This window comes from Tiliqua scincoides, chromosome 5, assembly GCF_035046505.1.
Source record: "Tiliqua scincoides isolate rTilSci1 chromosome 5, rTilSci1.hap2, whole genome shotgun sequence".
In the NCBI taxonomy this organism is placed as follows: Eukaryota; Metazoa; Chordata; class Lepidosauria; order Squamata; family Scincidae; genus Tiliqua; species Tiliqua scincoides.
In genome coordinates, this window is record NC_089825.1 from 104,380,767 (window position 1) to 104,405,574 (window position 24,808).

At 42.2% G+C, this 24,808-nt stretch overlaps 4 protein-coding genes across 4 annotated transcripts; all 4 read right to left on the minus strand.

Moving 5' to 3' along the window:
• Nucleotides 1-5,896: 5,896 nt before the first annotated feature.
• On the minus strand, nt 5,897-6,850 carry LOC136652822 (olfactory receptor 8S1-like). The gene has a single exon (XM_066629744.1). It carries the CDS (start codon nt 6,842-6,844, stop codon nt 5,897-5,899), a length of 948 nt encoding a protein of 315 aa, XP_066485841.1. The 5' UTR covers nt 6,845-6,850.
• A 4,656-nt stretch (nt 6,851-11,506) lies between these two features.
• LOC136652823 (olfactory receptor 5B21-like) lies at nt 11,507-12,439 on the minus strand. Its single transcript, XM_066629745.1, has one exon. It carries the CDS (start codon nt 12,437-12,439, stop codon nt 11,507-11,509), a length of 933 nt encoding a protein of 310 aa, XP_066485842.1.
• Nucleotides 12,440-15,785: 3,346 nt separating this feature from the next.
• LOC136652824 (olfactory receptor 5A2-like) lies at nt 15,786-21,059 on the minus strand. The gene is made up of 2 exons (XM_066629746.1): nt 21,019-21,059; nt 15,786-16,716 (listed from the first exon to the last, which is right to left on the minus strand). The coding sequence occupies exons 1-2, from the start codon at nt 21,057-21,059 to the stop codon at nt 15,786-15,788; spliced, it is 972 nt and encodes a 323-aa protein (XP_066485843.1).
• A 1,443-nt stretch (nt 21,060-22,502) lies between these two features.
• LOC136652825 (olfactory receptor 5A1-like) lies at nt 22,503-23,447 on the minus strand. Its single transcript, XM_066629747.1, has one exon. The coding sequence runs from the start codon at nt 23,439-23,441 to the stop codon at nt 22,503-22,505; it is 939 nt and encodes a 312-aa protein (XP_066485844.1). The 5' UTR covers nt 23,442-23,447.
• Nucleotides 23,448-24,808: the final 1,361 nt, after the last annotated feature.

The window sequence follows — 24,808 nt, forward strand, 5'->3', positions numbered from 1 at the left end:
GTAGCAGGCCAGTGATGAAAATTTTAGGGCGCTTCCTAACCCACTTTCCAGCACTGACATAAGAACAATGCAGCTCCAAGGTGAGGAAATAAACATTCCCTTACCTTGAGGAAGCCTCTGTGACTGCCACCCTACTGCGGGATGCAGCACATGTCCCATTAGAAAGTTGGTTAGAATTTGGGCCTTACCCTTCTGTGCCTGATGAAATTACTGATATATAGTTCTGGGAAACTGGACTGTATATACATTTCACCTGGCACAGAAGAGTACATAAGAACATAAGAACAGCCCCACTGGATCAGGCCATAGGCCCATCTAGTCCAGCTTCCTGTATCTCACAGTGGCCCGCCAAATGCCCCAGGGAGCAAACCAGATAACAAGAGACCTCATTCTGGTGTCCTCCCCTGCATCTAGCATTCTGACAGCCCATTTCTAACATCAGGAGGTTGTACATTCACATCATGGTTTGTAACCCATAATGGATTTTTCCTCCAGAAACTTGTCCAATCCCCTTTTAAAGGCATCCAGGCCAGATGCCATCACCACATCCTGTGGCAAGGAGTTCCACAGACCAACCACACGCTGAGTGAAGAAATATTTTCTTTTGTCTGTTCTAACTCTCCCAACACTCAATTTTAGCAGATGTCCCCTGGTTCTGGAGTTGTGAGAGTGTAAAGAGCATCTCTCTATCCACTCAGTCCATCCCCTGCATAATTTTGTATGTCTCAATCATGTCCCCCCTCAGGCGCCTCTTTTCTAGGCTGAAGAGGCCCAAATGCTGTAGCCTTTCCTCATAAGGAAGGTGCCCCAGCCCAGTAATCATCTTAGTCACTCTCTTTTGCACCTTTTCCATTTCCACTATGTCTTTTTTGAGATGCGGCAACCAGAACTGTTCACAATTCTCCAGGTGTGGCCTTACCATCGATTTGTACAACAGCATTATAATATTAGCTGTTTTGTTCTCAATACCTTTTCTAATGATCCCAAGCATAGAATTGGCCTTCTTCACTGCCGCCACACATTGGGTCGACACTTTCATCGACCTGTCCACCACCACCCCAAGATCTCTCTCCTGATCTGTCACAGACAGCTCAGAACCCATCAGCCTATATGTGAAGTTTTGATTTTTTGCCCCAATGTGCATGACTTTACACTTACTGACATTGAAGCACATCTGCCATTTCGCTGCCCATTCTGTCAGTTTGGAGAGATCCTTCTGGAGCTCCTCACAATCACTTCTGGTCTTCACCACTCGGAAAAGTTTGGTGTCGTCTGTAAACTTAGCCACCTCACTGCACAACCCTGTCTCCAGGTCATTTATGAAGACGTTGAAAAGCACCGGTCCTAGGACAGATCCTTGGGGCACACCGCTTTTCACTTCTCTCCATTGTGAAAATTGCCCATTGACACCCACTCTCTGTTTCCTGGCTTTCAACCAGTTCTCAATCCATGAGAGGACCTGTCCTCTAATTCCCTGACTGTGGAGTTTTTTAGTAGCCTTTGGTGAGGGACCACATTGAATGCCTTCTGAAAGTCCAGATATATAATGTCTATGGGTTCTCCCACATCCACATGACTGTTGACCTTTTCAAAGAATTCTATAAGGTTCGTGAGGCAAGACTTACCCTTACAGAAGCCATGCTGATTCTCCCTCAGCAAGGCCTGTTCTTCTATGTGTTTTGAGATCCTATCTTTGATGAGGCATTCCACCATCTTACCCAGTATAGATGTTAGGCTGACCAGCCTATAGTTTCCCGGGTCCCCCCTCTTTCCCTTTTTAAAGATAGGCGTGACATTTGCTATCCTCCAATCTTCTGGCACCGTGGCCATTTTAAGGGACAAGTTGCATATCTTAGTCAAGAGATCAGCAACTTCATTCTTCAATTCCTTAATAACTCTTGGGTGGATGCCATCAGGGCCCGGTGACTTATTGATCTTTAATTTATCAATGAGGTCTGAAAGATCTTCTCTTTTAATCTCTATCTGACTTAATTCCTTCGTCAGGATGGGCCATTCGGGCAGCAGTATCTGCCCCAGGTCCTCTGCCGTGAAGACAGATGCAAAGAACTCATTTAATTTCTCTGCCATCTCTTAAGTCTCCTTTTATCTCCCCTTTCCCTCCCTCACCATCCAGAGGGCCAACCGCTTCTCTGGCGGGTTTCCTGCTTCTAACATATTTGAAGAAGCTTTTAGTATTCCCCTTAATGTTGCTGGCCATGCGTTCTTCATAGTCTTGCTTGGCCTCCCATATCGCCTTCTTACATTTCTTTGCAGTAAGATTATCATCTATAACATACCACCAGTTACAACAGAACAATGGTCATGAATATTGTTCTCTACCAACTTCCATCTCTGCAAGTTTGTTGTTTAATAAAAATGAATGTGGAAGGGCATTATTTTGCCTTTTTGCTGCAAGTGTAAAAAAACCAAGGCAAGCACTGCCTTCTGCACATGTTCAGAAGCATGGTTCACAGCACACCCCCTTTTATGATCATCATCTGCTACTTATACTGCACCTATCACTATATCTGATGCAGTAACATAACTCAAAAAGATTTTGTGGAAAACGTTTTTAAAAATTCCCAGAACTATCCAATTCCTGAAAGTGTTCAAAGAGCTAAAAATATTGTCAGAACAATTGCTGTAAGTTCAGCAGAAGTGGAAAGGTGGTTTTCAAAGATGAACATTATATGTTCAGAGAAGAGAAGTCGCCTAACTGTTTTAATATATCAAACATAATGATTATCAGTCTAATCGGCCTACTACTAAAGGAATGGAATCCTACTCCATTGGTTAGGATGGTTAAGGATAAATCACACAGCCGATGATGCTTGTATAAAAGCAAAGAAAATTGCAAGTGAGGACACCAATCAAACAGCAATATGGAAATATCTTCAATAACAGTTTGTCAGGTATTTAATATTTTTTCATTAATATTTTAAAACTTTCTTAAAACATAATCTAGTTTTGTGTACCTCTTTTATTGTTCTTATTTGAGTATTTAATAATAAACTTAATAAACTTTATTTATATCCCACCCTTCTCCCTAAAGGGACCCATGCATGAATTAAACTACCTTTCGGTATATCTTTTGGTCATTAGGACATAGAACCTGTTGTTAAGTTATTTGAATCCCATCACTGGTTACATGCATCCATGTTCCAAATCGAGAGACACTCTGCCATGCATACGTAACTACCCAAGCCAGAGAACTGTACAGCTGCTTGCACCAAAGACCTCCCAGTAACTTTGCAATACCTTGCACAGCAAATTGATATTTTTAAGAAATAATTTACTGGAAACCACCTGCATTATCAGGAAATGTACCTGAGACTGTGCTCACTGCTGATTCATAGACAGCAAACTACACCACGACGAGGAGAAAGGTAACTGGGCTTCTGAGATCATTCATTCAGTTTTATAATGGTATTTTGTCCTTAGTTGCAAAGAGTGGGTAGAATTGCATTTAAAGTATGACTTTTTTTTTTTTAATGATGGTCTCTCACATCCCTAATGGGATCACATCCCTCTGGGACAGATTCTCTGAAGTTTAATCATCCATTCACTCAGGGGATAGGCATAGTACTTGAGTAGGAAAAAAAAAATCTACATCTCTACATTTTTTCCATGCACTTTGCCAAAAAGAACTGGTGTGAAAAGAGGGAATTTGAAGATTTCCCGTAAAGATGTGCCTATGAAGTGTGCGGCAATAATAAGTGTATTGGTTCATGTCCCTTGTAAAATGTGCAAAGCCTCACTGACTCTTCATTTCCCCCTTCTGCCCCAATTAAACCACCTTCTTCTGCTTTAACTGGTCTATTACTCTGCAGTTGCTGGATAATAATAATAATAATAATTATTATTTTTATTATATTATATAGTATATATTATATTATATAATTATAATATTATTTTTATTATATTATATAATATATATTATATTATATAATTATAATATATAATAATATTATTATATATTATTTTTATTATCATTATTATTATTTATTATTTATTAATTATTATAATAATTAATTAATTATTAATTATTATTATTTGCTTTGGAAATAAAATCCCCTTCCTGAGAAAAGCCCTGTCCTACTCTGATAATGTTTCACTGACCATAATCCAGTTATAATCATGCATGCTGGTGACAGTGAATCTGAGCCTTCACCCTTTCCTGAACAGATAGTTTTATACCTTTTTGGGTTCTTAATAGATGTTAAGAGGAATAGAATATGCTTGTGTATGTGTGCATCAAAGACTGATACAGAACAGTGGGCAAGTCTCACTGCTGGGGATTCTCCAGCTACTTGCAAGATTGTGGCCTAGAATGGATTGCAGACTGGTAAGCTCAGATACTGATTTTTTGTTTTCAAAGGAAAACATTCAAACTATGAAATTAAAATTAGCGCACAATAAAAAATATGGTACAATTGTGCCATAAATGTCCTGCTGGCATAAACAAACTCTTGGCCAGACAGACAATGTGATGGCTGTTCAGGATAGAACTAATGGAAGGCCATTGCATGACACCAAGGAAAGGAACTAAGAAATAACTTTGAGTAGCAATGATCAAGGAGGGAGTGATACAAGCTGCCAAGGAGTAGGAGGTCATACCAAAGTGGGTTAAAAGCTGGACCAGGAACTGAAGAGGAAGACACACATGAAGAAAGTCTACCCAAAAACATAGGATTCAGTATGTCACACTATCTTAAGTAGTATGATAGTGAGTAGGATCAAGATAGGGTTTCACTGTCACAAATGATTGGGCAATTAATAAAAATAAATTTGTTGTAATACTTTGTAATCAAAATAAAGATTCCATTATGTTCTCTGGGCCTTGCATATCTACATGCAAGAAGTGACCAACCACCAAATGGAAGATCGTCTGGGGTAGGCAAAAAATACCCTTCACTATTGACCGATCAGGTGGAAGGCAAACAGTACCTACCTAACCACAAAGTTGAGCAAATAATCTCAGAGTAGTCCAAGGATGATTGGGGATGGGTGCTGCATCGTTGAGCCCAGGATGGCGAAGATCTCAGTTAGAACCTGAAAATGCAGAGGAAAGTGAGCCTCTAAATCACACACCAATCAGATGCTATTCTGCTCCATCTTGCCTCATGAAGAGGTCAGAATCATACAAGTCCCCTGCTTGTGAAGTGCTATAGCTGCATTTTGGTGCTAATAATTCCTAGACACTAAAGTCCATACAGATATTTTGGCTTAATTGTAATATTTCTGTTGAAGAAAAGATCAAGAAAAAAAGAAATGACCAAGAAAAAAATACAAAATTTTGTGATATATTCTCCATATTTTTATTAAGCTCTTATCTCTTAAGTGGTTATGGCTGCAGTTATAGAGGTTTAATGATTACTACAAAAGTATACACAAACCTCATAGAAATGCATTCAGTGCTTGCTCGAATAACTTTAATAGGCTGTGAATGGAGCCACTGCTATCTCTGAGCAATGTGCTGGAGACTCAATTGTCGGCACTACCATGCACAGTGGAAGCAAAAGAAACCTGCATGAGTCTTGTTTAGCTACACGAAATGACTCATTCTTCCTTTATCTCTTTGATTATATATTTATCAAATGTACATCATTAGTCTAACACAGAATTCCTTGAAAGAAAGGGCATTCACCTTCATATCAGTGGGAAATATTGAAAAATCTGAAAGGGGAATTATTTCCGCTTACCCCTCCCCCAACCCTCTTACTTGACACTGTGTCTCCTTAGTTCCACCAACATAAGCCAATAGGACAGGGCAATAGCTCTAAAAAATTGAAGTGTACTTATAATCAAACATGAAGATACAACTTTCAAGAAAAATGAATGTCAGCGTATTTATTGTATTACATTATGCCAGTGTAATAACTGATCTGTCCAATATTTAAGCATTTGACATATGATGAGAAATCAATGGTTTGTACCCCAATAGGTTCTTGATGGCTTCTTTCACTGTCTTGGTTTTCAGGCTGTAGATAATGGGATTCAACAAAGGCGTTGCAATGCTGTATTGGATTGAGAGGAGTTCATTCAGAACAACTGAGGAAGCAACGCTGGACCCAAGGTACCTAAAGCAGCCACTGCTATAATACAAGATCACAACAATGAGGTGGGAACTGCATGTAGAAAATGTTCTTTTTTTGGCTTCTACTGAATGCATCTTCACGACTGTGGAGATAATATGGATATAGGACACCAGAATAACTGCAAAGGAAAGAAGGCCTACTGTAGTAAAAGTAATATAGAACGTTACCCAAATTGTGAAGGTGTCTGTGCAAGATAAAGGAACTAAAGATGGGAATTCACAGCTGAAATGTCTGATAACACTCGAACTGCAGAACATCAGTTTTAAAAGAGGCAAAGTATTAACCAGTGAATGCATGAAGCCCATTGCCCATGCGCCTCCCACCAGCCCTCTACAAAACTCTCTGTTCATGATCTGTGCATAATACAAGGGCTTGCATATGGCAGCATATCGGTCATAAGCCATGACTGAAAGAAGGAAGACTTCAGTGGATCCTGTCAAAAAGATGAAAAATGTCTGGGCAATGCAGCCATAATATGAGATGGTCTGGCTTGAACACAAATTCATTAAGGCCCTAGGCACAGTCACTGAAGAAAAGCAGACATCAAGGACTGCTAGATGACTCAGGAAGAAATACATGGGGCTATGGAGGTGAGCATTGGTCCTTATTGCTTCGAAGATGACCACATTCCCCATCAAGGTGGCTGCATAAACGCACAAAAACATCACAAAGAGGAAGATTTGGACTAGTGGGTCATCTGAAAATCCCAAGAGAACAAAATATGTTGCCGACGTCTGATTTTCCATTTTCTTTTCCAGCCAAACTATGTGCTGCCAGTAAAAAAGTAAAACTGCAGTTAAGTGAAACAAAATTCATAAATAGATCTGTACAATTTCTCCCCCTGCTGCCATCACTTAACTGGTATCCTAATAACAACCTGTATACTAATGTGATTATGCAGAGAGTTCCTCAATGGCAGCTTGTGTGCCTAGGATGTACAGTAAGGATGCAAAGAACCCAAGCAGTGTACTTTATGACAAGTTTGACCTTGAAGTCAATTCAAGTCAATTGCACTGCTCTTAGAATAACCTATCAGGAAAAAAAGACTATATATAACTCCCTGACAAGAACAATGGATTCTGTGGATTTTGTCTCTATATACCAAGCAATTCCAATCTATGTGGAAAAGCATTGAAACATTTTTGCAGGACCATCTCCAGACTTCCCGGTGCCGAAGGCAGCATGACAATGCTGCCCCCCTTACCGAGTGGTATACCAGCATTAGCTCTTTCCATTCTCTAACTGGAAAGGCAAGAGGGCAATATAAGCATGGAGGAGAGGGCCATCTCTCCCCCATACTACCTCTTTAGCCCCACCCTTGATATTTTTCCAATCCAACAAATGGGAAGAGAAGGAGCAGCAGTGACAGCCCACCAATATTCCAAGTCAATATTCATGATTATATACATCCACATTCCAAATTGCGAGACACTCTGCCATGTATAAGTACCCAGACCAGAAAACTGCAAACTGCTTGCACCATGGATCACCCAGTACCTTTGAAATATCTTGCACAGTAAATTGATGCTTTAAATATTTTTTTTTAATTTTCCAGAAAACACCTGCATTACCAAGGAACATACCTGAGGCTTTGCTCATTGCTGATTCCCAGCCTAAGATGTGCCATGTGCCATTCATTCAGAGAGGCTAAACCAAACCATGATGATGCAATAAGTAACTGGACTTCCGAGACAATTCCTTCAGTTTGGTCATGGTGTTCTGCCCTCAGCTGCAAAGAGTCTGAAGCATCTCATTTAAACTACAAGTTTATATTTGAGGATTATATCTCAAATCTCTAACTGTTTCCTCTGGGGTACATTCTCTGAAGTTTAATCATCTCCCCACTCAGAGGACTGTGCTCATTGCTGATTCATAGACAGCAAACTGCACCACGATGAGGCGAAAGGTAACTGGGCTTTTTTCCAGGACACGTCCTCTCTTTTAGCCTCTAGTCCTGGAAAAGAACTTAAGCCATTTCTGCCCAACATTACATATATGCAACAGGGGCCAAATGTGCACACTTGTGGGCTGTGCAAATGTCCTCCTTTTCCCTGTTAGCAGACTCCTGCAGGAAGCACATAGCCTTCTTGTAATAAATTACATGTAATAAATTATATGTAATATATTTTTGAATTTAACAATAAGTAATATAGTGCTTAAATTAGCCACATGAAATCGATATACAAGTGTTTTTAGCTTTTCTTTTGTCACGTCCCACATTTTTCTTGGATGTCCTACATTTTGGGGTGCCCTGTCCTGTGGTTAGGACATCTGGCATAAGTTCTCAGAACACTAACAGTTGGCTAAGCTCCATCTCAGAAGCCAGTCCATTGCCTAGCATTTCCCACCTATCTCTTGTGCAATGGAGGGCACAAGGCAAGTTCGCCCCCCATGTGTAGAAGCAGTGGCAAACTGGGATTCCAAGGGCAAATAGCAATGCTGTGAGTAATTTGTCAGAACCATAGAACAATGGAAAAGGGTTTGCCTGGAATTAAGGGGCCAGGGCCAATCCTATTCAACTTTTCAGCACTGATGCAGCCACAATGCAAAAGGGATCAAACAGTCCCTTACCTTGAGGAGGCCTCCGTGACTGACCCCCCACCAGAGGATGTGGGACATGCCCTATTGGCATGGCTGTGTCAGTACTGGAAAGTTGGATAGGATTGGGCCCCCAATGTCTGTTTTGGTTTGTTTGCTTTTTTAAAATGAAAGGGGGGGGGGGCTTTGTTCAATGTCACATCTAATTTGACCTAAACAAATGCAGGGAGTTGTATCACTCACTAAGCATGAGATCAACCTTCTTCAAACATGTGTAAGCAACACAGGATTTCAGGACACACAAACAAATTGAATCAATATTTTATTAGTTTAAACCAGCACTTTTCAACCTTTTCCATCTTCTGTCACACTACAAGGCACTAAAATTGTCAAGGCACACCATCAGGTTTTTGACAATTGACAAAGCACACCATGCTGCCAGTGGGGGAGCTCACATCTCCCAATGGCCCTACTAATAAATGAACTTACCCCAAATTCCTGTGGCACACCTGTGGACCACTCATGGCACACCAATGTGCAATGGCATAGTGGTTGAAAATGGTTAGTTTAACCAGTGCTTTTTTGTAAAAAAAAAAAAAAAAAAAGTGCTGGAACTCACAACTTGTTAATCATTTATTTATTTATTTATTTATTTATTTATTTATTTATTTATAAACTGAACTTTGAGGAGTTTTGCAGCCTCAACCGGCCCCACTTTTGGCAACTGGCAACCAACCTTTATATTTTGGAGCCATTTAGCCTCCCCTCCTAAAAAAAAAAAATCTTCCTCATAGGGATTTGAACCCCTTGCCGCTGGCTCCACAAACCAGCACTTTAACAATTGAGCCACAGGAACTCTTAGACTCAAAGTGTTTGGAACTAATACTTGAAGCGCTGATGGCCACCAGCTGGGCTCAAGACCTTATATATTAGTTCTGAGCACTTTGACTACAAGCTTTCCTATAGCCCAATGGAGAGAGTGCTGGGCTGTGGAGCACGAGGTCAGAGGTTTGAATCCCTCCCCAGCCTGCAGTTTTAAAAAAAAGGTGGAGCACAAGGTCAGAGCCTGGGTGCCCAAAAAGCAAAAGGTGGAGCATGCGGTCAGAGGTTCGAATCCCTCCCTCAGAGAAAGGGGAGGGGAAATGTGCCGGAACACCGTTCCGGTGTGTTTTATTACAAAACAAGCCCAGGTTTAAACTAACATGTTTAAACTAAACTAGTTTAAACTAAACATGTCATTGGGGAAAATAAGAATCATGAACAACTATTACCTAGCACTTTATTTGCCACTCATTTGAAAAGGATCATCATTTATTCTGATATTGTATTATCAAAGATTGAACCCAAAAGTGAAATGAGATCATTTCCTTATCATTCTGTATGCATGTTTTCTATCTATCTATCTATCTATCTATCTATCTATCTATCTATCTATCTATCTATCTATCTATCTATCTATCTATCTATCTATCTGTGTCACAAGTTACACCCACCTTTCCTACTTACCCCCCCCCCCCACTAATAGTAATAATAGCTAAGTAGAATCTCTGTTTTCAGAGAAAGGCTTGGTTCTTTTTCCCAGATTTCCCCCCTTAAAACTTCACTCTCCACAAATTCTCTGTCAGTTGATTGTCCCCTATGCTCCTTTAGTCTTATTTAATCCCTGCAACTGATTTCCTGCCTCTACCTTCATACCTTCAGCTTCAACAGAAGAGAGAAAAAACAAATGAACATTTAAAAAATTACCAAAAATTTAATGCAAATTAAATAATTTAGGGCCAAATCCGAACCAATTTTCCAAAACACAGCTGTGCCAATGGGGCATGTGCCTCATCCTGCAGTTGGGTGACAGTCACAGAGGCCTCTTCAAGGTAACGGAATGTTTGTTCCCTTACCTCGGGGCTGCATTGCCCTTAACACAGTGCTGAAAAGTTGGCCAGGATTATGTCCTTACTTATTTAATTTCAATCTATGCATGACTGTTGAAAACAATACACATTTCACATCCATGCACAATGATTTAGGGAGGCCTTAAAATGACTGATAATATGGATGGTGTAGTGCTTTGGCTGGCCTTAGATTTGGAAGATCCTGGTTCAAATCCCTGCTCAGCCATGAATCTTCTGGATGACCTTGGGCCAATCACCCTCACCTACCTCACAGGGTTGTTGTGAGGACAAAAGGACGTAAGGAACTACATACATCAGCCTGAGCTCTTATGCCAGATCCCAACCCCCATTCCCAAGCTGCTTGAAGCCATTCTGCTCTCCTTGAACTTGTGCCACCTCAGGAGGTGGCACAAGTCCAAGGAGACTCATTAGGGCTGCAGTGGTTTACCCAGGGATAAGGGGTAAGTGTTTCCACCTCCCTTCAGCTGAGCAACTGTGAACCCCTATCTCGCGCTGGATCCTATTCTTCCCCCAGCCACCATGAGTAATAATAGCTAAATGGAATCTCGGTTTTCAGAGAATGGCTTGATTTCTTTTCCCCAGATACTCCCCTTCTAAAACTTCAGCTTCCACAGATTATTTATCAGTTGATTGTCCCCTCTGTTTCTCTCTTTCCTTTAGCCTTATTTAATCCCTGCAACTGATTTTCTGGCTCTACATACCTTCAGCTTCAACAGAAGAGAGAAAGAAGGAATGAACTTTTGAAAAATTACAAAAAATTAATGCAAATAAAATAATTTACTTTTTTAATTCCAGTCTATGCATGACAATGTTTAAAACAATACTCATTTCACATTTCTGCACAATGATTGCGGGGGTGACCTTAAAAGAATAAATAAATAAATATGGGAGGCTTGATGGTTGTTTTTAAGTTGACAGTTTTCAGTGTTGCAAATTCTACGTGAAGTGTTGAACCTCATGTCATTTCAGGAACTGACCCTTCCCAAACATTTTACCCAGAGCCATTTTGATGTCTTTGTTTTTCAGGCTGTAAATGATAGGGTTTAACATTGGGGTCAAGATGCTGTACTGGATAGAAACCACTTTGTCCAGGTCCATGTGTGATGGTGAACTGGGTTTCATGTACCGGAAAAAAGCTGCTATGTAAAACAGGCCAACCACAATGAGGTGGGAGCTGCAAGTAGAGAAAGCTTTTTTCCTACCTTCAGCTGATGAAATCTTCAAGATGGTGGAAATAATGTAAATATAAGAGACCAGGGTGAGAAAGAAGGAGCCAAAGCCAAATATTAACACAGAGATAAGGAGAACAATGTGATTGATGAGAGTCGGAGTGCAAGACAAGGCCAAGACTGAGGGGAGCTCACAGCTATAGTGGTTGATGGTATTATTCTGACAAACATCTAGATGTGCCAATGGTATTACATTCACCACAGCATACAAGAAGCCCATTGCCCAGGCTCCACCCACTAACTGCCTGCAGATATTCTTTGTCATGGTTGTGGTATAATGCAATGGGTCACATATAGCAACGTATCGGTCATAAGCCATTGCAGAGAGGATGAATACCTCGGCACAAGCAGCCTGGAAAAAGAAGAATATCTGTGTGATGCATCCTTCCCGGGAAATGGTTTTGTTCACCCCTACCATGTTTTCCAACATTTTTGGGACAGTGACCGATGAGTAGCAGATGTCCACAAAGGCCAGATGACTGAGAAAGAAGAACATGGGGGTCTGAAGGGTAGCCTCGACCCTGATCACCAGCACGATGGCACCGTTCCCTAATAATGTCACACTGTATATTATCAGAAACACCAGAAAGAGGAAAATCTGCAGGTGTGAATCACTGGAGAGGCCCAAGAGGATGAACTCCGGGAGTACCGTTTGATTTTCCATATAGAGATATTCAAGAAACCCAACATCTGTAGAAATGGAAAACACAATGAGAAACAAGTATAATTCCTTTTGAGAAACAAGTATATGAGAACCAAGTATAATTCCCACACCCATGCGTACACAGAAATGCTATTTAAGAAACTAAAACTTCCAGATGGGTAGCACTGCTAAGGTGTAGCAGCAAAAAACAACAAAAAGTTTTATGGCACCTTAAACTCTTCAATGAGAACGAATATAAGTAGCCAGACAGATGCATTCTCTCTCTCTCTCTCTCTCTCTCTCTCTCTCTCTCTCTCACACACACACACACACACACACACAGAGAGAGAGAGAGAGAGAGAGAGAGAGAGAGAGAGAGAGAGAGCTTAAAAAACAACAATCAACTATTAACACTTATAACCAGGGCTTTTTTTCTAATGGAATGTGGGGGGACGGAGTTCCGGCATCTTTTCTTCAGGGGCATTCCAGGAGGGGGGAGCAAAACAGAGGCATTTTCTGGGTGGGTGCTGGGGGGTGCAGGGTGGGCGGGCGCCTGGCTCCTGCCTGACCGCACAACGACCCCCTCCTGCCCCCATCTCCAAGCTCTTGCCTGAGCCCAGCCTGACTCCCCTCCCCCTGTGCTCTGCTTTTCCGCGCAGCTTCCAAGCTGGTGGAGGGTGCGGGGGACACGCGCTGACGCCGAGGAGGAGGACGGACAGCCAGCCTGCCAGCCAGAGAGACATGCTGTGGCACCAATGGAATGCCCAGGTACTGGCTTGGTGGAGGAGGAGGGGAAGGAGGCTGGCTGGTGCAGTCCGCATGCTAATCTGCAGCATGAGCCTAGGCGTGTCTACTCAGAAGTAAGTCTCATTGTGCTCAATGGGGCTTGCTCCTGGGAAAGGGTGCATTGACTTGCAGCCTGAGAGCCCAAGCCTATGCATGTCTACTCAGAAGTAAGTTCCATTGTGTTCAATGGGGCTTACTCCCGGGAAAGTGTCATAACCTTGCAGCCTGAGTAGGCAGGCAGAGGAAGGGCTCTGAGGCTGCAGTCCTCTCCACACTTTCCTGGGAGGAAGCCCCACTGCCTCTGTTGGGACTGACTTCTGAGGAGACAGGCAGAGGAGGGGCTCTGAGGCTGCAGTCCTGTCCACACTTTCCTGGGAGGAAGCCCCACTGACTCTAATGGGACTGACTTCTGAGTAGACAGGCACAGGATTGGGCCCTGAGGCTACCATCCTATCCACAGTAAGCCCCATTCACTATAATGGAACTTACTTCTGAGTAGACAGGCACAGGATTGGGCTCTTAGGCTGCAATCCTAGACACTTTCCTGGGAGTAAGCTCCATTGACTAGAACGAGACTTACTTCAGAGTAGACATACCTAGGATTGGGCTCTTAATCCTGGCAGAGATAGATATCTGCACCCATTTTCACATGCTAAGGACAGGTGAAAAGGGATTCTACATGTGTACAACGTGCTGTCCAGCCTTGCCAGAGATCCTCCTCATCCTTCCCCCACAAGCATGCCCTCCACCAGCCAGCATTTGCAGCTCCTCTCCAGCAATGCACAGCAGCTGCTCAGGGCAGCAGAGATCATACAATTGCATGCCAAGCACCTTCCCAAAGACAGAGTATTCTGATACCTGAATTAAACCATATTTAATTGCTTGTTTGCAAACGTAGCTGTTTCTGTGTGCACCTAAGGACCCCTCTGGTGTAAGAATTCCTTTTTTGTTCTTACTCCCACAGTTGCTTAGAGTAATTTTACTACATGGAACTCATGTAAGCCATTTTTTGGAATCCATTCACTGCTTCCTCTCCTCGAAGTAGTGCCACACTACATACTACATGCTACAAGTGCACCTGTACAGTATTTTTCCAATCTGTAAGTGGGACTCTGGACATGCGCTTCCTACTCTTGAACTGAAAGATGTCAATGAAGGAGTAGATATAGGTGCAAACAAAATACTATTTATTGAAGGGATAAGTCTGCAATAGGAGAAGGTATCAAGAAAGAGAGTGAAATCAAATAAATGAGTGGTGAATCGAGCCGTTACAGTCACAGTTAAGATACCTACGAAAAAATGCTAAATAAGGCATGCGCCCATTCCTGGGGGAGTGAGTGAATGGGACATGAGAAAAGGGAAGGGGTACAACACCTGCCAGGGGAACTAGTGGAGGGACACTGGACCCTCAACCCTGCACAGTTGTAAAGCCTGATTCTTTGCAGCAAACCCCCAGCTGGTGTGGACCAAACAGGCTTAAAAATGAGCAGGAGACAAACAGAAAAGCCCTTAGAATCAGAATGGAGATACCGGCAGTGTTGAGATATGGAAATGTGACTGTGGCTAGGGTCACAACAATAAAAGAGCAGGTTTCAAAACATGATGCAAGCTTTCTAATAAACTCTTAACCGATATTCTAATACTTCCAAATTAGATGAATGTGCAGCACAATCCTAACTTGCTCTGGAGCAGGCACGCCAGCGGGATTGCGGTGCATCCAGTGTAAGTTTGGGGCCAGAAGAGGTGCAACCTGAGGCAAGGGAAAAACTTACCCCTTACCCTGTGTTGTGCTGCACTGGGCCCAATGGGATCTGCACCATGAGGTGGCGCCGATTCGAGCAGAATGGAGAAGCCAGGGGCCTGGATTCGTTATGGGGAGGCCAGCACAACTCTTTGTGCTGGCCTCCCTGACTCCTAAGTGAGTGCAAACTTGCCTTACAGCATGTTAGTGACACCCCTGGGTCAACACAAGTGACTTGTACTGGCCTAACCTGGGGGTTATGATTGAGCCCCAAGTTACACAAACATTCAAAACCAAGGTATCAAAAGTCAGGGTAAGATAGAACAGTTTAGGTAAGAAAAAAACAAATAGCAAACATTCCAAGGTATCTTCCCATCCTGGTAACGATCTGATCTGGCAGGACTGTAGCAAAGTAAGAGAGCATAAATGCACACAAGATTATTCATTGCTGAATCCAATACCCATGCAATACCCTATGTATACTGTACATTTCCCCTTATTGACATAATTGAAGTTCAATGTAAACAGCCAACCTAAGTGGTTCATCAAGTCTCAAGGAGGCTACCATATGTGGCTGATGGGCTGTTTGTTAACTTGGTGGTTTGCATGTTGTGAAAGTCTGCTCCATGATATGGTTTGTGTGATTCAAAATCCCCTAGAGAAGGGGCTTGTGCGTAATCAGAACAGGGCTTTGTGTGTGTCCAAAATCTGGAAGTTTTGAGGCAGTCCTCAAAAAATTGTGACAGTCCAACAATGAGGATTGGTGAAAGGATACATGTGGCTAATTCTTATAGTTCTCTTGTCTTTGTCCATCCAAAGAGTTTTAACTGAAACAGAATCTCAAGATTTTAGTCTCAGCATCTTTCTAAACGCTGCTTTCATTTCTTTGTTCTGTAAACTGTATATGATGGGGTTGAGCAAGGGGGTGAGGATGCTGTACTGTATGGAAAGGATTGTATCTAAAATGACTGACGTCGCTGAGCTTGGCCGGAGATAACAAAAGTAACCTGTTCCGTAGAAGAGAATCACTACAGTGAGGTGAGAGCTGCAGGTAGAGAAAGCTTTATATCGGCCCTCTGTGGAGTTAATCTTCAGAATGGTGGAGATAATGTAAATATAGGACAGCACAGTGAGGAAGAGGGAGATCAACCCGACAGCCCCTCCAGAAAGGAAAAATAACATTTGATTGGTGAGCGTGTCATTGCAGGATAGAGAGATGATTGAAGGGAGCTCACAACTGAAATGTCTGATAACATTGGAGCCACAAAATTGTAGCCTTAAGAGTGGTAATGTGTTTGTAAGTGCATAAAAGAATCCAATTATCCATGCAGTGGCCACAAGCTTGCGACAGAATGAGATATTCATTAATTCCATGTAATGCAATGGTTGGCATACGGCAGAATGTCTGTCATAAGCCATGGATGAGAGGATAAAGACTTCTGTAGTGGCTGAAAGCAAGATAAAGAATGACTGAGTGAAGCATTCACCAGCAGATATGGTCTTCTGCTTCTCAATGATGGTCTCCAGCATGCTTGGGACAGTGACCGATGAATAACACATATCCAGGAAAGAGAGGTGGCTCAAGAAGAAGTACATGGGACTCTGGAGATGAGGGCTGGTTCTTACAGCCAGCATGATCATTCCATTCCCTACCAGGGTGAACAGATAAATCAACAAGAATAAGGAAAAGAGGAAAATCTGGAAGTGTAGATAATTTGAGAGTCCATGGAGAGAAAAGTAGTACTGAGCAGAGTGGTTCTCCACTGACAATCTTCAATATCTGTGAAATAATAACAGACAGGTGGGACATCAATATCCTCTGATTTGGTATCCACTGATTTGACTTACCACTGATACTGAGGTCTACCTTTAAATGCCATGTAACAAGGAATAAAAGCACCAAAATCCAATTTGCTACCTTCACGCTGTTAAATAATTATACTTTCATTCCATTAGATTCCATTATTTACTGCATTTGTGACTGAATGCAGTATAATGTCTATACCAAAGCATTCTGCGGTGACCTGAAAGTGGGTCTTTAAAGCTATTTTTCCACTGATTTAGTATCCATTGATTTTTTTTTAATCCACCAGGGGTTCCAAAACGAGGCAGTGGATAACAAGGATAAAGAGTGGATTACGAGACGTAGCCTGTAGATATAGCTGAAAAAAATCTTAGGAAGAAACAAAGATGACTCATTTATGCAGGTTGAGATTTCTGTTTGAATTTGACCAGCCAAATTTCACCAAACTGAAATTTTGTGATGGATATGGAAGTTCCTGCACTGGCAAACACCCAAGAAAAACAAAGAGAACAAGAAATATCAATAAGACTACCCACATTTCTGAGTGGGTTCTTCTGGCTTAGACTGACAGAAAATGCCAACACAGTTAAACTTCCTTTGCCTCAACAAATGAAATACTGGTTGGTTTGTTGAGGATCCAAGCCTGGTAGCAATAACAAAACAATGCTCAACCTAGTGGGCTTGAAAAACTGGAATTTTAAAGGACATTTATGAACTTTCTGCTCTGGTGAAACAGCGGGCAGCCCAATGCTATCCAACGCTGGCACAGTGGGGCTGCTGGGCCCATGCTGTATCCAGCATTGGATTAAAAGCAGGTGGGAGGTCTCCTCGGGGTAAGGGAACATTTGTTCCCTTAACCCATGTAGCCCCCAGCCTGCTCAATAGGATTTGGATCCGTGCCAGATATTTCGCTGGTGCAGAACTGAGCAGCCCTGTGTAATACCGGCAGGCCTGAGATAGGGGTTGGCATGTGGCGGAGGCCTGCTCCACTCCTGGGCCTGAACCGCCCCTTCCCTGCCCCCAAACTGAATTTACTGCCACTTACTTCCCAGTAAACACATATAAGAACAGGCTTCATGGATGCAGGCTACAATCCTATCCAGACATTCCTGGATAGGAACTATAGTCCCATTGACTATAATGGGACTTATTTCTTAGTAGACATGCATTGGACTGGGCTCTGAAAGCATGCCTTGTGAAGAAAAAGGTACCAGTTTTGCTCATCAGCATCTCCAGTACTAATACTTTTGGTTGCACATCTAAGGAAGACCTCTCCCTGGAGCTGTGGAGATTGCTCAAAGAGTTGACAGCACTGGGTTAGACGAACTAGTCTGACGAAGTAGACTAACTAGTAAGTTAGTTTCATATATTGCCATATATTCATATGAGGAGAGCTGACTCAGCTCCTGTTCTGTATCCTGCCCCTATTCAGTTATCCAGTTGTCCTTGGTCCCTTGTTGGGAATGTTCCTTGTGATTTTCCAACTGCTGAATAAGACAGTTTTAACATACAAAGCTGACTGTTTTGCCTCTTCATAATTATATGCAAAAGTGTATGTAAATTAAAATTCCAAATTAAAATCATAACATCTGAAAAACATTGCCTTATGGCTCATATAATTTCAGGGCTCCTTCTCCTCTGCCTTTTGCTAATGGTTAGAGTGCGACTTTATTCAATATCAGCATAATTAAACAGCAGTCAACTCACTTCTTTCCTACTTAAAGCATACGGGAAAAGAAAAGTGTCATTTTTTAATAATAGAATGGTTTTTAACAACACCAGTTAAATTCCTGGTGCAAACTAGGCCATTCTACCCAAGCTTTAGCTTTCTGAGAATGCGAGCTATATCTTTCTGTACAAGCTTGTACAATTTAAAATGATTCTCAGAGTTCTGAAAGTCATTCCGAGCTATATTTTACCGTTAGAGAAGACAAATCTGACTCACCTACCATGAAATCACTAACTTGAAATGTAATACGTCGATCTTAGAATTCAGAATTTTGCCATATAATTTGACAAAGGAAAATATGCCATTCACCCCAGTCTTCCTTCTTGGTCTGCAAAATTTCATATCAATCAGTGTCTCTTCTTTTAAATAAAGGGAAAGAACCTTAAAGACTCTAAAAATACTTAATTCTTGCTGACTGCTAGATCTGAAGTTCTGAAGACTTGCCTCCGATCATTGTGAATGTGTTTTATTATATATAATTAAGAGTCAGGTCTGTTTTGCAAAAGTATTTCAGCATGCTGGAAATTCTTAATTGCTCCTTTTAGGTTAACACTGAATAACATAGTCAGAAGGGACATAAAAGCAGACATTCCAACCCTCCTGGTACCAAAGAAGAAGCATTCACCCAGGGACTTCTCCCTAGCCCAGGGGTGGCCAACCATTCAACTTTAGGGCTCCTGGACCTCTAACAATTGTGTAGAGCAGGGGTGCCTAAACCCCAGCCCTGGGGCCACTTGTGGTCCTCGAGGCCTCTCAATGCGGCCCTCCGGGAGCTCCCAGTCTCCAATGAGCTTCTGGCCCTCCTGAGATTTGTTGGAGCCCACTCTCACCTGACGCAACTGATCTCAGCATGAGGGTGACTGTTTGACCTCTCATGTGAGCTGTGAGATGTACCTCCACTGCTTGCTGTTTCATGTCTGTGATGCAGCAGCGGCAGCAAAGGAAAGGCCAGCCTTGCTTTGTGCAAGGCCATTTATAGGCCTTGAGCTATCGCAAGACCTTCATTCATTCATTCATATAAGTTCATCTTTAATATATTCATTTATGTAAACCTATGTAAATTTATTCCAATTTTAAATGTAAATTGATTCTTTTTTTCCACGGCCCCCGACACAGTGTCAGAGAGCTGATGTGGCCCTCCTGCCAAAAACTTTGAACACCCCTGGTGTAGAGGAGGGAATTTCAGTAGGTGCAGTTTGTCACCTGCTGGAATTCCTACCTCTTCACAATTGTCAAAGGTCCAGGAGCCCACAGAAAACCCTTGGCTCTGCAAGTTTGAAATAGGCTGTGGGTGGTGTTGACTGGCTGAAACTTCAAACCCAATCCTATCCATCAGTCCCCCACTGATGTAGTGGCCAAAAGAGTGATCACTGGATCCTATGGTGGGGGGGAGGGAGTCCAGGAGGTCTCCTCTAGGTAAGGAACAATTTGTTCCCTTACCTAGAGGAGACCTCCTAGACTCCCCCCCCCCACTATAGGATCCAGTGGTCACCCTTTTGGCCACTACATCAGTGGGGGAGTAGTGACCATCAGGGGTGAACCTCAGTGGCACAGATGGGTGTACTTGAATATGTACTAGCTAAATAGCTGGAGCAGGTCCTAGTGGACCCACACCATGGGATCAGATTCATGAAGGGGGATTTTATATTGGTGTTGCTGGCAGTGCTGAGCCTGCCCCCTCTACACCCCCATTCCACCCTCCTGCCACCCCTCCCTCCTCTCCTGCTGACTTACCTTCATTGGCGAGCAGTGGGAGAAGCACTGGGGTGTGTGGGGGGGAAGGCCTCATGGATGGGCCAGCCCTGTGTCCAGTGGCCATGGCCATGGATGGGCCAGCCCTGTGTCAGTCAGTCAGGCTCCATGTTTCCATACTGTGCCTCAGTTTTTTTCAGTTTGACATCAAGTTGGGAGATAAAACATTCAAGGCAGAAATTCAACAGGTGAAATGTTCCTCTATTGCACAGCTTAGAGTTGCACCTGATGAAAGTCTGCCTAATGCCTCTGTGGATGGCACTGTGCTTCTCCAAGTGCCAAATACTATAAGTATATAAATGTCCAGCCATATTCCAGTGGTACCTATTAAGGCACTATTGCCATTGTGATTGAATATACATTCAAAACCATTCAGGCCTAAACAGGCACATCTTGCACTACAAATTTATAATGTACTTCAAGAAATGACACGATGTCTCACACCAAGTCCCCACTTAGCATTGGCAACACATGGGTTTGAGTCCCCTGGTGCAGGAAGTCAGCACGTCACCCCCATGATGGACCTCCTCCCATGTAGTGGGCAGAAAAATACCATGGGTAATGGGCGTGAAGATGTACCATTGCCCCATCCCTACTGGTTTTTTGGCTATAAATTCTGAAAGAATAGAGATATTTCAACATGGTTCATTTCATTGAATTCTGCATGAAATTACGCACTGACTGATATATAACATGATGGTATTATTCAAAAATACGAAGATTTAAAAAATTTGGGTGAGTAGTGGTGTCATCCTCCTCCCGTGTCCGTCATCTGGTAAAGCCCACACCCTCTAGCGATGCCACTTCTGCTTCGGTCAGCATCGTACATGTCTTCTCAAGGAAACATCTGCATCCTGTTCATGAGAAATTCAGGCCACAATCCTAACTAATTTTCCAACACTGACATAAGGGCAGTGCAACTCCGAGGTAAGGGGACAAACATTGCCCTACCTTGAGGAGGCCTCCATGATTGCCCCCAACTAGGGGATGCAGCACATGCCCCACTGGCACAGCTATGCCAGTGCTGGAAATTTGGTTAGGATTGCACCCTCACTCATTATTGCCTTTCACCCAGCACTTAGTCCTCCCATTGTGAGCCAGTCCTGACTGACCCTTAGCAAAGAGATCTTAGTGACAGTCAGGTATGGCAAGATGAAGAGTGTGAATAAAGAGGACAACTACTTCCTTTAGTAGCTAGTTGTTCCCATTACTGAAGGCCCAATCCTACCGAAACCCACACATGGTGATGCAGAGACGCTAACTCAGGCAATGTTGTATCCTGATAGGATTTTTGGCTGCTAGAGGTGAACCCGGTTAACTCAAAACTTTGTCTTGCATGCATATTTGGGGGGGGGGGGAGGGTAAATATCCTATGAGTTTCCTTCCATAGTGTTTATTCATGCTGTGTTTCCTCTAGGACAGTGGTTCCCAACCTCGGGTAAGTGTACCCCAGGGGTACACACCATGACCTTTTGGGTGTACAAAAAAAAAAAAAAAATCCAATAATGACAAGAAAAGGCAGGTAGCATTCCAAAATGCCTTGCAGGGGTGGCAAGGTAGGGAGGATGGCAGTTAGCTGATTGCAAAAGCCCCACAAACTGCTAGTTTTTGTTCATCAATTTGTGTGTTATTATCAGATATGGATCAGTGTTTGAAAGCCGGCACAGTTAAAAAAAACAAACAAACCCTGAAACATAATGAGGAAAGTGATCAATCTTCAATAATTTCTCAGGACACATCTAACACTTTGGTGCAAAAGAGTGAAAATGCAGTCTCCAGTTCTTCAAACAGGTAAAGAGAAAATACTGCGATGAATACATGAAGTATGGATTTTTGTATACAGGAGATGAGGATTATCCTAAGCCCAAATAAATTAAAAGTTTACAATAAGTATAAATTTATAGTATAAGTATAAGTATAAATTTATAGTATATAGTATAGTATAGTATTTATAGTATAGTATAGTATAAATTTATGTATATAATTTAAAGTATAAATTATATAGTATAAGTATAAGTATAAATTTATAGTATAAATAACGGTGTAAACCCCATAAGCTATCACTGTTAAAAGCATATGCATAGTAGCCTGCTAAAAGTACAGATATGTAACATTTCTCCAAATGCAGTCACATACTATGAGAGCATCACATCTAATATATTAAAAATAAAATACATGTTGAAATGAATGGGAACCTGCCTGAAATTAGTTTGTGACCCACAGTTTGAGAAATGCTGGGTTAACCCAGTGCCCATCCATTAATTGATAATTTTTACATAGCATGAGACATCAATGGTTTATACCAAAGCAATTTCTTGATGACTTCCTTCACTTCTCTGGTTTTCAAGCTGTAGATAATGGGGTTCAACAAAGGGGTTGCGATGCTGTATTGGATGGAGAAGAGTTCATCCAGAATGACTGAGGAAGCGATGTTGGAGGAAAAGTACCTAAAGGCACTACTAGTGTAGTACAAAACCACAACAATGAGGTGGGAACTACAAGTGGAAAAGGTTTTTCTTTTGGCTTCTGCTGAATGCATTTTCAGGACTGTACGGATGGCGTGGATGTATGACAGTACAATAACAAGGAACGAAAAGCCTCCAACCGTATTAGCAGCCATAAAGAACATAACCCTATTCAGGAAGGTGTCTGTGCAAGATAAGGCAACTAGAGAAGGGAATTCACAGCTGAAATTCCTGATAACATTTGAACGACAGAACGTAAGTTTCAAAAGAGGCAATGTATTTAGCAATGAATATATGAAGCCCATTGCCCACGACCCTCCCACCAGCCCTCTGCAGAACTCTCTGTTCATGATCTGTGCATAATACAAGGGCTTGCATATGGCAGCATATCGGTCATAAGCCATGGCTGAAAGAAGGAAGACTTCAGTGCATCCTGTCAAAAAGATGAAAAAAGTCTGGGCAATGCAGTCGTAGTAGGAGATGGTCCGGCTTGAGCACAAACTCATTAGGGCCCTAGGCACAGTCACTGAAGAAAAGCAGACATCCAGGAAAGATAGATGACTCAGGAAGAAGTACATGGGACTGTGGAGGTGAGTGTTGGTCCTTATTACCATCAAGATGACCATATTTCCCATCAAGGTTGCTGCATATATGCACAAAAACATCAGGAAGAGGAAGATTTGGACTAGTGGGTTGTCTGAGAATCCCAAGAGGACAAAATAAGTTGCTGACGTCTGATTTTCCATTTCCTTTTCCAGCAAAAATATATGCTGCCATTGTAAAAAAAGTAAAATTACAGTTAAGTGAAACAAAATTCATAAGTAGATCTGTATAAGTTCTCCCTCACCCCCCTCCTGATTCTTTCTGATATGAAGAAATCAAGCAAATCTGTATGTCAGGCTTCAACATTTCACCATGAAGTCGACCTCACTGCTCTTAGAATAACATCATATCAGGAAAATACTAAATATAACCCTCTCCCCAGCATGTTAGATTTTTTTTTTCTTCCCCTCTGTTCAGGGATCCTTCAATCACTGTAGAGAAGCATTGACACATTATTGCAAGACCAAGACTTCCTTATGCCCAAGGTATCGTGACAATGCTGCCCCCATACTTCGTGATATACCAGCATTGGCTCTTCCCAGTCTCTAATTGGAAAGGGAAGAGGGGAATGGGAGAAGAATGGTGGAGTAGACCATGTCTCCCTGACATTTCCTCTCTGGTTCCATCCCCAGCATACCTTTCCAATCCAAGGAGTGGGAGGAGAAAGAGCAGCAGTGAAGGTCCTCCAATATTCCAAGTCAATATTCCAATGGCTATGTACTCTGCCCTGCATATGTAATTACCCAAGCCAGAAAACTGTACAGTTCCTTACGCTAAATATAAACCAGTAACTTTCCAATGCCTTGCACCACAAATGGATGCTTAATTTTCTTTCTCCTGAAACAGCCTGCATTACCAGGGAATGTGCCTGAAACTGTGCTCATTGCTGATTCCCAGCTTAAGATGTTCCATGCAACATATTCTGAGAGAGCAACCTACACCATGGTGAGGCAAAAGGTAACTGACTTTGGAAATAATTCCTTCACTTTTATAATGGTCTTCTGCCCTCAACCGCAAAGAGTCTGTAGAATCTCATTGAAAAAAATAAATCTGTATTTTAGGATTGTCTCTCAAATCTCTAATGGTTTCCTCTGGGACAGATACTCTGAAGTTTAATCATCCATTCACTCAGGGGACAGGCATTGTCTTTGCGCAGGAACAAAACTATATTGTACTTTTCCCGTGCACTTTGTCCCATAAAATTGAAGGGGGAAAAGAGGGAATTTTAAAAATATGCCTCCAGCTCTTGGAATAATGTGCAAAGACTCATTGACTCTGGTCACTTCACCCTTTCTCCCGACTTAAACTATCTTCTCCACCTTTAACACTTCCATTACTCGTGCTCCAATTCTTGGATTATTTTGTTTGGAAATAAACTCATCTTCCTATGAAAAGCCTTGTTCTCCTCAGTGTTTCTCAAAATGTGGGTCGGGACCCATTAGGTGTGTCACAAGCCAATTTCAGGTGGGTCATGTAGCACCTAGCACAGCCACCATTGAGAAGACAGAGC